Here is a 15,288-nt window from a genome sequence, read left to right as displayed (position 1 = left end):
TAATAATCATGCATTATTATACTATGTGAATAATTTAAAAATATAATTAAAAATACAGAAAGTAAATCCTTTCCTCTATGTTTCACTCTGTAGCATACTTAGTTTGGAAAATGTTTTTCAAAGCATATACATTAATTTAAATTTTTTGATAAAATTTGGATCCATATGTTCCAATACCATGTATCCTGGGCTTTGTTCCCAGTTTTATGCCTTGAAAAGGGAAGATACTCATGATACATTGCTGAAAGGAAAAAAAGAAGCAGGTTACAGAAAAATATGTATAATTTAATTTATTTTATGTGTATAGATAATGGTTTTATAAACAAAAAATTTAGAATAATATTCAAACTCTGAATAGTAGTCATCTCTAAGAATTGGAATTATTGGAAGGTGAGAGAGATTGTCTTTATTTTTAAAACTTTCCAGTTTGAATTATTCCTGTCTTACACCAAAAGTATTTCTGTTAATAGTAATAGCAAAAGTGAATGAGAGTCAAGGAAGGATAAAAAAGAGGGAAAGCTAAACTTAAGACATTTAGCAAAGGAGGAAATTAAAAGGACAGTATTTGAGGCAGAATGCCAGAAAGTATTAGCTAGTGGTGGCTGCTTCTAGAATTAAGGAGGGCTCTGTGACTACTGCTAATTAGAACAGAACTGAGTATATGTAAAAATCATTTGATGTAATTATTTTATCAGATAAAACTATCTTTTTGTTTTACAGGAATTTGTTTTTTCACATATGCTACAAAATAGTATTTACTGCAGAATTTGAGTATGTTGGATACCTTGTGGTACTACTGAATGTATTTCCTATTATAATCTTTTGGATACCCGACTTAGGTGACATCTATGAACATGAATTAAGAAGTACTAACTACATTTTTCTTACATTTTATATTCTAGAGGCCCTACTTAAGGTAATCTAAAATTTGCATGTGTATGAACGTGTTATATGTCTAACAGGAAAATTTCCTAACCTCATTTTTCAACACTAGCTACAGAGGGTTTTCTAAAGGAGTATATGAAATTCTCCCTTCTCAAAGCAAACTTTAATTTTTGAAGGTGATTTTTAGGGTGAGTCAATAGAGAATATGCATACTTTAAGCATTGATTTGGTATTTGCAAAAATCAATTTTAAAATGATGTGTGTCAAAGGGAAACAGTGAGTTTAAAAGGCATTGGCAAGGTCTGAAACTTAGCAGGGTGGTAAGTACATGAATGTTCACTTTATTATTTTTATACTAGATACATAAACAGATGGGTGGGTAGCTTGATAGATATTCTTTTATACTTGAAAAATTTCACAATTTTATTTTTTAAATATAATATAAAGCCAGTTGTCAAATGATGGGAATGTATACCTACAAATTGATGGTAGTGTTGCATTGTATAGATTAACAAGTGGTAATATAAAATATTTTTAGCAAGAAAATTTAAATAGAGGAATTATGTCTGATATTTGGACAAAAATATGAATCTCAGATCTTTAGTGGGAAATTGAAATGCTACTGCAGAGCCATGGTATTGGAAAAAAAATAAACTCAAATCCAATCACATTGTATGTAATAAATTCCAAGCTAGTTGAAAAGACCATAGAAGGTTTCATAGAATTACGAGAAAATAAAGCAATTAGTGTCAAGGTTAGTGACAGCATGTGGGTGCAAGTGAGAGTCTCCTAAAATGATTTTACATGCACTATAGTGGGAAGAGCACTGAGCTGGGATTCAATAGACTTTGGCTCTGGTTTGGGTTTTCTCTGACAAATTGTAAGCTGTTGACTAAGTTACTAAACTTTTTCCAACCTCCATTTTCTGGGCAGGGTTGGCCTAAATGACAGATGGAGATCCTTCTAGATCTAATAATAGATCCCCCTAATATTCTTTGTACTTTGGCAAGGTTGGGCTACTGCCATAGCCACAGTGGACTTCATATAATCAGGCCCACTTAAGACACCAGTACTGGACTACAGACATATCACTGTACTTTATAGCTGAGAAGATACTTCCAAGTCACAACCCTATTCTTGTCTCTACCTCCGACTTAACTTTCAAGGTTTATTCTCACTGCCCAATTTGCAACCTCACATTTACTTATCATTTCCTTTACCCTCTTTTCTGTTTAGTTCAGTTCTGCCATTTTTACGTTATCTTTTAAAGTCTCCATTATGTTAATAACAATAATAATAATTTTTTGCCATTTATTTTCCTTATAACATTTCAAATCCTTAAATTAACGTTGCTATCATGGTTGCATTTTACAGATCGGCAACTGAGTCTCTTGTTTAAAATCACATACAATCCCTCAAGGTTCATGTTCTTTCTAATACACAGTGCTGCCTTAAATTCCCTTCCCTGTATTTTCAACCTTTTCCCAAAACACTCTTCCCTCTGTTAGAGAAATGGGTCTTTTGAAACTTTGTCAGGGGAATGTTGATCGCTTTTCTGAATTTGAGTTCCAGAAGGTGGCATTACCTGAGCTTCCAACCATTCTTTGAGGATCTTGCATTCAAAAAACCCCTCCTCCTTTGAAACCTATATTGTCCTTTTAGACTGACTTTCCCTTTCCTGTGGCCATATTCTTGTAACCTCCAGATAATTCCTTACATTTCTGAATTATTGGTATCTAGATAAAGTCTTACTCTTTAAACCAGTTCCTTCAAGTTCCTAAGAGAATAATCCAACCAATACTCTGCTTCAATAAGAAGAAAATGAAACATCTAGAGAGGCTAAATGATGACTTTAGCAGGACTGTGCAAAGCAGCATATTCAAAAGAAATGTATCTTCTCTAAACCTACTCTTCCTTTAGAATTCCACTGAAAACCCAATTTCCCAAGCTTGAATCTACAACCATCTTTGAAACTTCCCATTCTCTTAGCTATAGCAGGTTTTCAATAAACATTTTTTGAATAAAGGACTGACTGAATGAACTATAATAAAATAGTAGGTATTTTGAATATCTTCTCCCTTGGAATAAATGCTTCAATATTTTAGCCATTTCATTCTAAATTAATGTTATCATTTATTAGTATGAGTATATATTTTAATTTAACATGTCTAAATTCAAATCATTATATTTAGGAAGGAAGACGTGATGATATTAAACCACCATAGCAGATCACAATTCTGGAATATTTAAAAATTTCTTCGGCCAGACGTGGTTGCTCACGCCTGTAATCCTAGTACTCTGGGAGGCTGAGGCAGGCAGATTGCTCGAGGTCAGGAGTTCGAAACCAGCCTGAGCAAGAGCGAGACCCTGTCTCTACTATAAATAGAAAGAAATTAATTGGCCAACTAATACATACAGAAAAAATTAGCTGGGCATGGTGGCACATGCCTGTAGTCCCATCTACTCGGGAGGCTGAGGCAGAAGGATTGCTTTAGCCCAGGAGTTTGAGGTTGCTGTGAGCTAGGATGACGCCACGGCACTCACTCTAGCCTGGGCAACAAAGCAAGACTCTGTCTCACAAAAAAAAAATAAAAGAAAAAGAAAAATTTCTTGTTCCAGTATTATAAATTTAGCAGATCAATTGTTAGATAATAGTTAAGTGAGGCAAAACATGTGGTTACAGATATAGGATCTAAAATTTTCAGATATATTTCACTTTAACTTATAAAAATGAGTTCCTTCTATAATATTCATATTATACTAGAAATTTCATATTTAACTAGAAACATACTTCAACTATCTTCATATGGCCTTGAGCAGGCCCTGGTGAGAATTGTCAGAAACACTTTTTCTGGTATGAATTTGATGCAATGAAATCCTCATTTCCAGAATTCAGATGAAGTTATAATATTAATGCCTTCAAATTAAGGTAGTCAACATAAGGAAAGGGAACTATGTATTCTAATCTGGACTTATGCCTAGTAGTAGTAGATTTGTAAATGTTTCAATTTTCCTATTTTCTTTTTAGTTACTTCTAAGAAGTCACCTATTTAAAGGATTCTAAAAAAATGTTGTCAGAATCAACAAATCTAACTATCTAGATGTGTAAAGGAGAAAATTTCATAAACTAAGTTTACTTTAATAAAAATGACAGAAGTAATTTCTCAACTTGTAACTATCTTATTTAAAACACTGTCATTACTTGACCTGTTTAAAAACATTCTAATAAGCTATTTCTACTCTGGTGTATGAGTGGGTTATGGGTTATGGAGTGAAACATACATAAATAGCTTCTGAAATGTATTTATTTGAATGTGCACGTGTTGATGAAGTCTTATATTAGCTCTACAAACAAATATATTTACTGATATAAAGAAAAAGATTAGTATAATTACCAAGGTAATTCTGACAAAATATTTACTTTTACGAAAGTTTTTGAGAAATTAAAAGTGACCTTTATTCTGCATTGTCCTAAGATGAAATTAGAGAAGTGAATTTAGTGAAGCAAGCATAACCTTTTAATAAATACATCTTTAAATCTTGAACTACTGTAATAATAACCTTGCCCACATGCATCACAACCAAACATAATCTAATTTTTTCTTCATTATTCAGGATCACCATTTTGGACATCAATCATATAATACTAAAAATGGAATATAACACTCATGATTATTGTGGTATTTAGGGGTATTTGTTTTAAATTAAAAAGCCCTGGCACACTATGGTTTTGTTTGAATTTTCTGCCTTTCCATTGCTGCTACATTTTACCAGTGTCATTATATAAATCTGTTTCTTTTCATCTATAATTGTGCTTTATACCCAATCATAAATCGATAGTCCTATGGGTGTTCCTTTACTACAAGATAGAATTCATGAACTTGTTTTGTTTGTTTGATTTGGGTTTCCTGGTGGTATTTCACATATGTCAAATCTTAAGATAGGTGAGTGAAAAAGCTGACTGGTGATGTTTAAGTTATTGTGGGAAATGATGTAGTAAAAGCAAAAACAAATATGATAATGTAATTTCTTTTTAAATCAACAGATAGCAGCAATAAGGAAGGATTTTTTCTCACATACCTGGAACTTATTTGAATTACTAATTACATTAATTGTCATCATAGATGTAATATTTATTGAGATAGACACCCTTAATAAGAATATTGATTTGATTCAAACATTAGTCTTTATAAAACTTGTTCAACTTCTTCGTTTACTACGCATTTTCAAGGTAAAGAACAAGTAAATCATGCAAATTCAAATTTCTACTGATTTTTATGAAATACGGACTAAAATCAGTTTACTAGTTTTATGACTACCACTTTCTGTTGGGCTAATGTTTATATTTTAAATTCTACCTCCCTTTGACAAGTTAAGTTTTATAGCATTTTATGTTACAAATACCCAAATTATATTAGAAATTCATTTAGGATATGAAAGTAAAGAAACACTCATCACAGCTTTTTCTTTGAATAGAGAACACATGAGAAATTCCACATTCATATAAGTACAAGTTAACCCCAAAGTAATATTTATTTCTATAGATACCTAGGGAATAAAAGATGGAAATCAACAAAACAAACAACAATGCAAACCATTTATAGGGACAAAGCAAATAGCACACATTCATACAAATCAAGAAAAAACATGCACTTTTCATGTTATATAAGTTCACAGTATTACATAATCGTGGTATCAAAAATGACCTTTGATTGTCTAATATATGTTTTATAACAAGTATGATGAGTATTTTCTGTATGATTATTTCAATGGCATAAAACTCATTCCATCACAAGGCATATAAGTATATATGTGAACACAGGATATTCTCTCTCTCTTTCTCTCTCTCTCCCCAATCCCTCCTGTCTTTTGTCTTTTTCTCTATTCATACACAAAGAAGACACATAGGCATATCAGCACTGTGGTAGACACAAAGCTAAACAAGACATAGTTCATCTAGAGATGAACTAACAGAATCTATACATTTAGATCTTTCTTACATACATTTAAACATAATTTTGCTACTGAGAGGTATAAATCAACTAGGTCTAAAAGCATACAAACATTAGCTCCTTTATTTTTTACTATTCTAGGGAACTGTAAGTAATGGTAGAGTGTCATGTGACCTGAGGAAGGCAAGTCTAGTATAGTCCAAAGACTGATTAATTCTTCCTGATAGGAAGATATCAAGAATCTATTAATTAGTTTAGATGAAGAAACTGATAAACCACCTAAGAAAAGTTTGTTTGTCTATATAATCGGGAAACCCTCAACCCTTATGTCAAATGGTAAGCTCTTGAAATATGAAGACAAATTCAATATAGTCTCTGCCCTTACGCAGCTTATTGTAGAAGGGAAATGACAAGTAATCGAGACATTCCAATGTTATATGGTAGTGTAAGTGCAAAACAGGAATATGCACAGAATGCTGGTGAGATAGAAAAGACTTCCTTTATTAAGTGAAGCTTGAGCTGAACCTTGAGAGCTGACTATAATCTCTTTGGGGATTAACGGCTGTGGTTGGAGGTAGCGTGTGAAGGTTCTGAAGCATGGATAGGAAACAAAGGGAACAGCAAAGTGCTGAAGCCAGGGGACCGGACAGTGGTAACAGATAACCCAGAGACTTCAATCCTCAAAAGGGAAACAGGGAGAGGGAGAAGTTAATTCTGGATTCTAACAGGCATATGGTTTTGGTGGATTCTCATCTGATGGAACCATCTAATAGAAGTTTAGTAGATGATTTAGCATGTAAAGGTAACAGTACTTTGTATATACATTTTATGACCTAAGCCCAAAAGATTAATCACATTTTCCCAAGAATTTAAATTAGTTGAAAATAGCATCGAATCCTCTATACAGAAAATAAAGAATAAAGTCATAAACTATGCAAGTGCCCAATATTATCAGTCATAGGGGAAATAGTTGTAGTCATAAACTTATAAAGATACCATGAATAAAATAACTAAGACCTTTGACAGGTTACTGTATTTACCTTTGAGGGAAGTTACTTTCTTATTATCTATTTTGGTTAAGCTAATTAAGATATAATTAAATAGAATTTGTACAGTTTATATTAAATAGTAGTCCTGTTTTTTCCAGCTCATAACACCAAAGTTGCTGCAAATAATAGATAAAAAGATGAGTCATCAGCTGTCCTTGAAGTATTCTATACTAAAAGGATATGTCCAAGGCGAATTAGATGTAATAACTATAATTGATCAGATTACAAGCTCTAAACAGGCTAGACAGGTAAGGAAAACCTTAATACTAAGAAGAGTTCGATCTCCCTACCCTCAATTGCCCTCATCCATCATATTCTCTGTTTATGTAGATGTGGTCTTTGACTCCTGGTTTGCTAATTAATTTCTGTAAGTACTTAAACTGGTCTACATTTAAATTACTCAAATACCTCCTCCATGAAATGTCTGTGCCAAATTAGCAATTGCAAGGCTCTTGGAAGGCACCTTTCTGTCTTTGTGGAGGCTATCATGAAACCCATGTGCAATGGTCCACTTCCTCCCGATGCTAGCTCCAGGATCAGTCAGGCGACAGATGCACTAAATAGGAAATATCTGAAGGTGAGAAGCAATGGCAGCGTTGAGCAAACAGAGATTCCTCATAATGCCCCAAAGCTCCTTCTGTCTTACTCTATCCTTGTTTTCCCCACAGTAAACAGTAATGGAAAAACAAGTGATCTGGCGAATAGAAAGAAGTAAACAAAACAATAATTCATCCAGAGGGACACGTCATCTGATTCCATCATTATGCAGATGAGAAAAATGAGACCAAGAGAGGTTAAATGATTCTGTCCAAAATCACATAGCTAGCGAGCAGCAAAGACAGTTCTAGGGCCTAAATTCTAGATTTTATTTTTATTTTTTCTATATTGAGACAGATTAATACTGATATGTGCCCACAAGCCATCCTTGTGTCCCAAATTTTGAGGCTCTCATAAAGCTGAAAGTACCTACGATGTGTGCATTTTTGAGAATCAATAATGTCCTAAAGTAAAAATATATGACTCACATTCAGGCTTCTCAATATCTGCCTATGTAATGCTACTTCTTTCTTCCTCACCAGTCTTGCTGAAGCAAAGAGTGCTGCAGCACAAAATCCAATTTTAATCCCTGAAAAGCTCTCCATTTCTTTTATTTATTTATTTATTTTTCAGCATATTGTGAGGGTACAAATGTTAAGGTTACGTATATTGCCCTTGCCCCCCCCCTTGAGTCAGAGCTTCAAGTGTGTTTATCCCCTAGTTGGTGCACATCACACTCATTATGTATGTATATACCCATTCCCTCCTCCCCATCCCTCACTGCCCGACACCCGATAGATGTTATTCCTATATGTTCACTTACATGTTGATCAGTTAATACTAATTTGCTGGTGAGTACATGTGGTGCTTGTTTTTCCATTCTTGAGATACTTCACTTAGTAGAATGGGTTTCAGCTCTATACAGGAAAATACAAGAGGTGCTATATCACCACTGTTTCTTAAAGCTGAATAGTACTCCATAGTATATATATACCACATTTTATTAATCCACTCATGCATTGATGAGCACCTGGGTTGTTTCTACAACTTTGCGATTGTGAACTGTGCTGCTATAAACATTCGAGTGCAGGTGTCCCATTTGTAGAGTGTCATTTGATCTTTTGGGTAGATGCCCAGTAGTGAGATTGCTGGATCAAATGTTAGATCTATTTATATTGCTTTAAGGTATCTCCATATTGCTTTCCACAGAGGTTGAACTAGTTTGCAGTCCCACCAGAAATGTAGGAGTGTCCCTATCTCTCCACATCCATACCAACATTTACTGTTTGGGGACTTGTTAATAAAGGCCATTCTCACTAGAGATAAGTGATATCTCATTGTGGTTTTGATTTGCATTTCCCTGATGATTAGAGATGTTGAGCATTTTTTCGTATGTTTGTTTAAAGTTATTAATTTAGGTTAAAAATTCATCAGTTGCAAATGACATCTTATAAAAATCTGTTTTTCCAATGGGGATAATATTTCTTTTGGTCCTTAGATGTTATTAAAGCGGGTAACAAAGAATATGGAACAAGCTTTGAAAGAGCTAGGTAAGTAGTTCTCATCCTAAATATTCAGCATGGCCATCTCTTATGATCACTACTTCAGAAAGGCAGTGGTTTTTATAACTAGAGCTAATCTTTAGAGGAAACCCACTCACTAATAATCGTAAAATGGATAACTTCAACAATTAATGTGATCTTATTTTTGTTAAATGAGAATAATATAATATTACCTCTTCGCACTTGTTCTCTCTGCCTTTTACAACAATGAAGTCCTTTTAATTTCTGTTTAGACAAATTAGTATGTCATGATTATGCATGTCATTAAAGCCTTTATGAATTCTTTCTTCCAAACCAGAAATACATATACCTTCTTAAGTAACACTAGGAAAGAAGTTACTTTTTTCCTTCACTTGCCACAGTGCTGCCATTTAAAGATTTAGGTCTTGGCAATGAGTTGAAATCAAAATAGTCTTATAAATCTGTGAGGCCCAATGCCCAAACACATGCCCAATGCCCACAGGTCTACTGTGAGGCCCAATGCCCAAACACACCAATAGCCTATTCTCTGAGTCATGCCAGTTCATGCTTCCAGTGCATGACACATTCTGCAAGTGGAACAGACACACCCCCACAGTATAATGCTCATGTATGAGGAAGAGAAAGGGGTTTTATACCAGATGGTGGGCTGCAAAAGGACACAGCAAGCATGGAAATGAGGTCAGGCATGGGAGATCTTCTATAGCAGATAGGTACCAAGCCAGATAAGAGGTCGTGATCAGGGAGAAGCCCGAATATAAAATCTAAGTGGATGAAATTTTCATAGGCATTGGGAATCCCAGATGTGAGAGGCTTCTCATAGATGTGTGAGTCATCTAGACACACTGACAGGGTGAGTGGACAATGACCCAGGATGAGTGAGAGAACTTAATCACAAGCCATAGGTAAGCACACAGTTTGCAGCTAAAAATCCTAATTTGAACAGAATTTGAAAGTGGGTCATACACTCCAGAACTAGAGCCCCAAGCAGCTTCCAGTGCAGGTGGAGCAGTATGACTGTTAAACCTAGGACTGGGGCTGTCTATCCTTGTCCATGGTCTTAGACACAATTATGGGTGCTGCCAAGATAACAGCAGGCAGAATTCTGGCACTGCTAGGGAATAATGACTGATTGCAATTGCCCCTCAGGAAAAGATACATTTCCCTATGTTGAGGGTGATATTCCATGAGTTTAAAACAGAAATATTAGCTCATTGTCTACAAGAAACATTGAAAACATTGTTCTTATTTTGCCTAAAAATATTTTATTATTTTCAGGCTACTTAGAGTGTGATCACCCAGAAATTGCTATCACTATAAAAACAAAAGAGGAGGTTAATGTCATGCTCAATATGGCTAAAGAAATTGTTAAGGTTTTCAGGTTAAAAGGAATTATTCATAAAGTTGAAGGTACTGAAATTGAAAAGGTAAGGTAGAATATTTTCAAAGCAAATATATTTACTTGATATACAGTCATTCATGATCTTCAAGCCTACTTTTGACTCTTTCTATTTTGGCCACTCATAAGATATGAAAATTTCACTTAAAACAATTACCTAAAGACGAGCACCCATCATAGACAGTTTCCTTCCTGTAGTCCCAAGGATCAACTTCTCTTTCCATTTTCGCTATAGTGAGGGTCCACCCCTTTGTCTGCTTTGCTCCCAAACCAAGAATTTGATGAATTTATTCTTTATCCTAGTTATAGTGTGAATTACACTATGTTCTTGGAAATTATCTGTGACACTGAAATAATGTTTCTATATAAACCATAACTTGTGAGAATGTGCAATTATAAGGTTAGGATTGGCTACATTTTCTTTTTCTAAGTTACATAAATGGTACCATGACATGTAAAAAGATAGAAATGGTCCTAACCTATTCTGGAAGTATTAATAGCAACTTGACACCAAAGTTGGAAATAGTATTAAAAAATAATAGAACTGTTATACTTGTAAAACATATATAAAACTTCTCAGCATAACAGTAGTGAACTGAATCTGGTAGTATATTAAATGTATAATATACTTTGTACAAGTAGATTTTATCTCCCCAAATAGCTAGATGACTCATATTCAGAGATGAAAAAACCACTTGATAAAATTCAACCCTCATTCAGAATGTTCAAAACAATCTTGGAAAGCTTATAAGAGAAGGAACATCCTTAACTTGATAGAGTATCTATTAAAAGTGAGCAGCAAACATTGTCTTAGACAGAAAAACATTAAATAGCATTCCCGTTGAAGTCAGAAACAGAATGACAAGTGCCATTCCAAGTATTAAATGCTGTGCTGGAGGTCTTAGGCAGTCAAGAAAAAAAGAAAGGAAATTCAAAGATTGAAACTTTAGAAGGAGGAGAAAACTTCTATTATTTGTTGATTTTTTAATTAAAAATCCCAGGGAATTAACCTAACAGCAGTAGGACTAATAAGAGAATTTGATAAGGTATCAAGAAATAAAATCAATATACAAAATTTTTCCCCAGTTAAAAAAATGTACAAAAATGTTCTATTCATAATCATAGTTAAAAACTCTATATTCTTAAGCATGAACCCAACGTGAGATGGGTTAACACCCGTGTGGCAAAAACTGAAAAACTCCACTTAATACATGTTCTGCAGGAGTTGACAAACATTTTCTATAAAAGGTTAAAAAAGTAAATATTTTATATTATGTGGGCCAAATGGTCCCTGCTACAACTACTAAATTCTGCAATTGTAGCACCAAAACAACTATAGACAACATATAAATAAATAGACATGGCTGTGTTCCAAAAAAAAATGTTTACAAAAGCAAGCATCAAGCAGGTGTTGGCCCCATAGGTAATAGTTGCAACCCACGCCATAGAGAATCAATATTTTAAGATGTGAATCATACGTAAAATAACCAGTTAATTTAATACACCTTAATCAAAATTCACACTATTTTTAGGAAAGCTTAAAAAGTAGATTTTACTTATACAACTTATTGCTCAGGAATTATTTTATATTAATATTTTATTTTATTTTTTTGAGACAGAGTCTCACTCTGTTGCCCGGGCTAAAGTCCCATGGTGTCAGCCTTGCTCACAGCAACCTCAAACTCCTGGACTCAAGTGATCCTCCTGCCTCAGCCTCCCAAGTAGTTGGGACTACGGTTACGTGCCACTATGCCTGGCTAATATATATATTTAGTTGTCCAGCTAATTTCTTCCTATTTTTTTAGTAGAGATGGGGTCTTGTTCTTGCTCAGGCTGGTCTCCAACTCCTGAGCCCAAACGGTTTGCCCACCTTAGCATCCCAGAGTGCTAGGATTACAGGCGTGAGCCACCACGCCCAGCCAGAAATTATTAAAAAAAAAACAACAGTGACAGTCAAGAGGATTCTGGGAAGATGGCAGAGTAGAAAGTTTCAGAAATGTGTTTCCTCACCTAGACAATGATTGTCCTGTTTTATAAGAGAAGAAAATTCTCTTATAAAACACGGAAAGATTAGGCTCGGAAAGATTAAATAATTTACCCCAAATTCTGAGAGCTAGTAAGTATGGAGACAGTATTCTAATCTAGGTATTCTAATTCTAGAACCCATGCTCCAAAACATAACACTATAAAAATCCAAAAATAGAAAGAGATATGTGTAGAACTTTGAACTTAGAAAACCAAGACCAATATATCTGATTATGAAGAAAGTTTACCTTGTCAGAAATAGAAATAGTGAACAGAAGCAATGCCACTTATTTAGAATGCCTTACATAACAATGCGAGGTTAACTAACGTTAACACTTTTCCCATAGGAATAATCAATTGACCCAGCATCATTTATGGAAAAGACCATTCTACTCTGTTGCACTGTACTGGAGCTTTTGTCATAAATCAAGATACTGTGTAGATGTGGATAAGTTCTGGATTCATTTTTGTTCTATTGTTTTTTTAAATCATTGAACCAAATCACAGTGTCTTGATTACTGAATCTTAGTAAATCTTCATATTTGACCGTGTGTCTCTTTCAGCTTTGTTTTTTTCTTCAAGATTATTTTGACTAGATTTTGCATTTTGCATTTTCAAATACATTTTAAAGTCAGCTTGGAAATTTCCAATAAATAGCCTACTGAAATTCCCGTTGGAATTCTATTAAGCTTGGATATCATTTTGGGTAGAATTGACATCTCTGTAATATTGACTCAATCTATTTACATGATATCTCTCCATTCAATTATGTTTCAATTTTTTCTCATAATTTTTGGATTTTTTTGTGTAGAGTTCTACTATTTCATTCTGAATCCTTCTCTTATATCACACACAAAAAATCAATTCCAGATAAATTATAACTGTAAAAGGTAAAACAATAAGCTTCTAGAATGTGACATAAGAGAATTTTCAAGATTTTGGCATAAGCAAAGATTTCTTTAAAAAGGCACAAAATTGGATTTAAATAATTTTAAAATTGAGAATTGTTCTTTATTAAAAACTTAAGAGAATTAAAAGACAAAGCACTAAAAGAATGCAAGATAAATATTTTTGCAAGATAAATATTTCCAATAAAGGACTCATATTCAGAATATACAGAGAAATCTCTTATAAATCAATAAAACAGACAGAAAGTCCATGTTTTTAATGGGCAAAAGATTTTCAAATGTACTTTGCAGCAGAAGGTATTTTAAATGGCCAATAAGCATAAGGAAAGGTGCTAAATATCATTGTCACAAGCTTGATGCAAATTAAAACCAAAATGAAATACAAATATGCAATCACCAGAGTACCTAAATTTTCTTTAAAAACTGACAATATCAAGTGTAGGCAACAATGTGGAACAACTGGAACATTAGAGTAGGAGTGTAAATTGATGCCACCACTTTGGAAGATTGTTTGGCAGTATCTATGAAAGTTGAACATATGCACATCTTATGACCCAACAATTAGATTAGATAACCATAAACTCAACAGAAATGTGTATATATGTAAACAAATATTCATAGCAGCATTACTCATTTAAGGCAACCCATATATCCATCAGCAGTAGATAAATAAAGTAGTGGTATGTCCATACACCATAATACTATACAATGAAAATAAAATGAATGAATTTTTGCTACATGTAACACCAGAGATGAATCTCAAAAACATAATGTTGAGCAAAGGAACCCAGATACAAGCAAGTATATTTCATGCAGATAGAGCTAAAAACCAGAAAAAGATAAATTATGATTATAGAAGAATGTGGTTATCTTTGGCTAGAAGTAGTGATTAGAAGAGAACATAAGGGAGGACTCTAGGATATAAAATATTTCATTTATTTATTTATTTTTTTGAGACACAGTCTCACTTTGTTGTCCAGGCTAGAGTGAGTGCCGTGGCGTCAGCCTAGCTCACAGCAACCTCAATCTCCTGGGCTCAAGCGATCCTTCTGCCTCAGCCTCCCCAGTAGCTGGGACTACAGGCATATGCCACCATGCCTGGCTAATTTTTTCTATATATATATTAGTTGGCTAATTAATTTCTTTCTATTTATACTAGAGATGGGGTCTCGCTCTTACTCAGGCTGGTTTCGAACTCCTGACCTCGAGCGATCTGCCCGCCTCAGCCTCCCAGAGTGCTAGGATTACAGGCGTGAGCCACCGCACCCGGCCAAATATTTTATTTCTTAATCTGAATGTTGATATTTTCACTTTTTAAGTAATCCTTGAGTGAACATTTATGATTTGTGCTTTTTCACATTAGCTGTATTTCAGTATAAAGGTTTACTTTTAATAGTTTAATCTATGACTTGAGAATAATGATCATACAGAGAAATAAGTAAAAATCCTTAAGAGGAAAACGGTTGGAGGCTTTCATGGAAGAACAAAAATCTCAGAAGATCAAGAATAGGAAATAGGAGAAAGACATAGTTGTTTTAAACATTCTGTAAACAGCAGTTTGGTTCATCTCCTTTCTTACATTTTTGGTTTCAGTATATCATGACCCAAAAAAGACAAATGCTTGAGTTTCAATCTGTTATCAAGCCTCTTACGGTTGAAGAAGTTCTGTATCATATGCCATGGCTAGATAAAGAGAAAGATCATATAGACTTCATTCAGGTAATATTTTTATTTTCTAATATTATCTTTAATGTACCAACTAATAATCATTTTAAAAATAAAGATTTAACTGTGATACTTTCTAGTTTAAAATTCTGCAAATGTTCCTTATTGCCTATAGGATAAAATTAAAAGCACTTTAAGTGATATAAAAAATCCTTCCACTATCTGAATCCTGCCACTATCTGAATCTCTATCTCTGAATTTCTGAATCTCTATCTATGAATCTCTATCCACTATCTGAATCTCTATCTTCATTGGTTTCCCATTTGC

The 15,288-nt window shown here is 33.9% G+C and overlaps 1 protein-coding gene across 1 annotated transcript in view; it reads left to right on the top strand.

Moving 5' to 3' along the window:
* Nucleotides 1-15,288, top strand: part of SLC9C1 (solute carrier family 9 member C1) — a 96,597-nt gene that overhangs the window by 59,281 nt on the left and 22,028 nt on the right. Inside the window, exons 15-20 of the mRNA XM_012787465.3 lie at nt 721-916; nt 4,931-5,116; nt 6,985-7,134; nt 8,922-8,973; nt 10,243-10,391; nt 14,890-15,015. Coding sequence (XP_012642919.1) covers nt 721-916; nt 4,931-5,116; nt 6,985-7,134; nt 8,922-8,973; nt 10,243-10,391; nt 14,890-15,015 — 859 coding nt within the window. The remainder of the gene's footprint in view (nt 1-720; nt 917-4,930; nt 5,117-6,984; nt 7,135-8,921; nt 8,974-10,242; nt 10,392-14,889; nt 15,016-15,288) is intronic.

Source organism: Microcebus murinus, chromosome 1, assembly GCF_040939455.1.
Source record: "Microcebus murinus isolate Inina chromosome 1, M.murinus_Inina_mat1.0, whole genome shotgun sequence".
Lineage (NCBI taxonomy): Eukaryota > Metazoa > Chordata > Mammalia > Primates > Cheirogaleidae > Microcebus > Microcebus murinus.
Note: the sequence above shows the minus strand (reverse complement) of the source record. Positions and strands in the feature narration are given on the sequence as shown.